Consider the following 1842-nt stretch of genomic DNA (forward strand, 5'->3'; position numbering starts at 1 on the left):
GTCTTGACTTCTGTAACGCGCTCTACGTGGGGCTACCCTTGAAGACGGTCCGGATACTTCAATTGGTTCAAAATAGATCTGCCAGGCTGCTGACGGGGACTGGGCATTGTGTTCACATGACTCCAGTTCTCCATCAGCTTCACTGGCTTCCCATTGAAGTCCGGGCCCAATTCAAGGTGTTGGTGATGACCTATAAAGCCCTAAATGGCTTGGGTCCTGGTTAGCTGAAGGAGCGCTTGCATCCATATATGCCCAGCCGCCCCTTGAGATCGGCGGGGGAGGCCCTTCTCCGGGAACCCTCTGTGAAAGAAATTAGGAGGGTGGGTACTTGGAGGAGGGCTTTCTCTGCGGTGGCGCCTAAGTTATGGAACGCGCTCCCCAGAGAGGTCTGCCTGGCGCCGTCGTTATTTGTTTTTCGGCGCCAGGCGAGGACCTTTTTATTCAAGCGGCATTTTACCTGTTAATATTATTGGATTTTATCTGGCCAAGGCGGCTTATTTTATACTGTATTTTTGTATTTTTAATTTAATGTTTATATTTTTTATTTATATTATAATTATTTTAACTTACTGTTGTAAGCCGCCCCGAGGCTTTGGCGAATGGGGCGGCATAAAAATGTTTTAATAAATAAATAAATAATACATAAAATCTGAATACAGTGACATGGTTTGAACCACTCCTGCAACACTTTGCCCAGTGGCTTCCTGCTTCTCTCTGGGGGTAAAAAATAATTTTCAAAAATCCCTGTTTTTTCACAGACGGTGAGGACTTGCAGTGAGTATATTGTACTTGCTGCAAGATCATTCTTCCTTAGGTTGATGGCTTGCTAACAGTCCAGAATGATTAGCTGACATCTCATCACTAACAGATGCTCTTACAGTTGTGAGTCTCTAATGAAAGCCATTGAAGCTTGTGAGACCCATTAAAGGTACGACAGGAGAGAATAAAGACTAAGAGTTGGCTCAAGCTATGCCATTTTTAAGGCGCAGTGGCTTTCTTCAGGGTCCAGACACAGGATTATCAGCTGCGTGTGCCGCTCACAGCAGTGCATTTGCTTCCACAGTTCCCTATTTGTTTATCTGCAAGTAAAGCAAATATTAAAGAAATACCTTACCTCTCCAGTATATTCCCCTACAAGAACAACAAAACACACCAGTACCAGCCCCAAATCCTCCTTGCTTGGAACTGCATAGCATGTAGTAAGAGGGTTGTGTGTATTGATTCTGTCTGTTGTTTTTGTAGGTGATAGTCTGGGGAGACTACGGCCGGATGGATCACAAGTGTTTCATGGGAGTTGCACAGATCTTGCTGGAAGAACTTGATTTGTCCAGTGTGGTAATAGGCTGGTATAAATTATTTCCACCTTCCTCCCTGGTGGATCCAACATTGACTCCTCTGACTCGCCGGGCTTCTCAGTCATCTCTGGAAAGTTCAACTGGGCCTCCTTGCATTCGGTCCTAGGAGACAGAGTAGCGGGAGCTCTCTAACACTTGTTGCCACCCAGGATGACCAGTGGGGGTAGGGGAGCAAATCACCACAATGAGGAGCACTTCCGAAAAGAGACAATCATCACTTCAATTTTGCCTGTTGTAGTTTATCCAAAAATATGTCTGAGTTGTTCATTGGAAGGGTGGTATAAACTGCCTGAACAAAGCAGTATATGAAAATACAGTCAAATCCATCTAGCAAAATGTCCCTAATGATGCTTATAATTGTAATGAGGAGGAACCTTTAAGATTAAACTAGAACCACACATTCTTCCCACAATCCTCTCATGCCATTTCCCCCCACGGAGACCACAAACAGTGTTAACTTCCTGGTGTTTCTGTATGAGTTACTTCC

General features: G+C 44.6%; 1 protein-coding gene across 18 annotated transcripts in view; it reads left to right on the forward strand.

The window, feature by feature from the left end:
* Window positions 1-1461, forward strand: part of RIMS1 (regulating synaptic membrane exocytosis 1) — a 146135-nt gene extending 144674 nt beyond the window's left edge. For all 18 annotated transcript variants that reach the window (XM_044421657.1, XM_044421656.1, XM_044421661.1 and 15 more), the window contains one exon: window positions 1243-1461. In XM_044421657.1, coding sequence (XP_044277592.1) covers window positions 1243-1461 — 219 coding nt within the window. The remainder of the gene's footprint in view (window positions 1-1242) is intronic.
* The last annotated feature ends 381 nt before the right edge of the window (window positions 1462-1842 follow it).

Source organism: Varanus komodoensis, unplaced genomic scaffold, assembly GCF_004798865.1.
Source record: "Varanus komodoensis strain SLA01 unplaced genomic scaffold, ASM479886v1 scaffold12, whole genome shotgun sequence".
Lineage (NCBI taxonomy): Eukaryota > Metazoa > Chordata > Lepidosauria > Squamata > Varanidae > Varanus > Varanus komodoensis.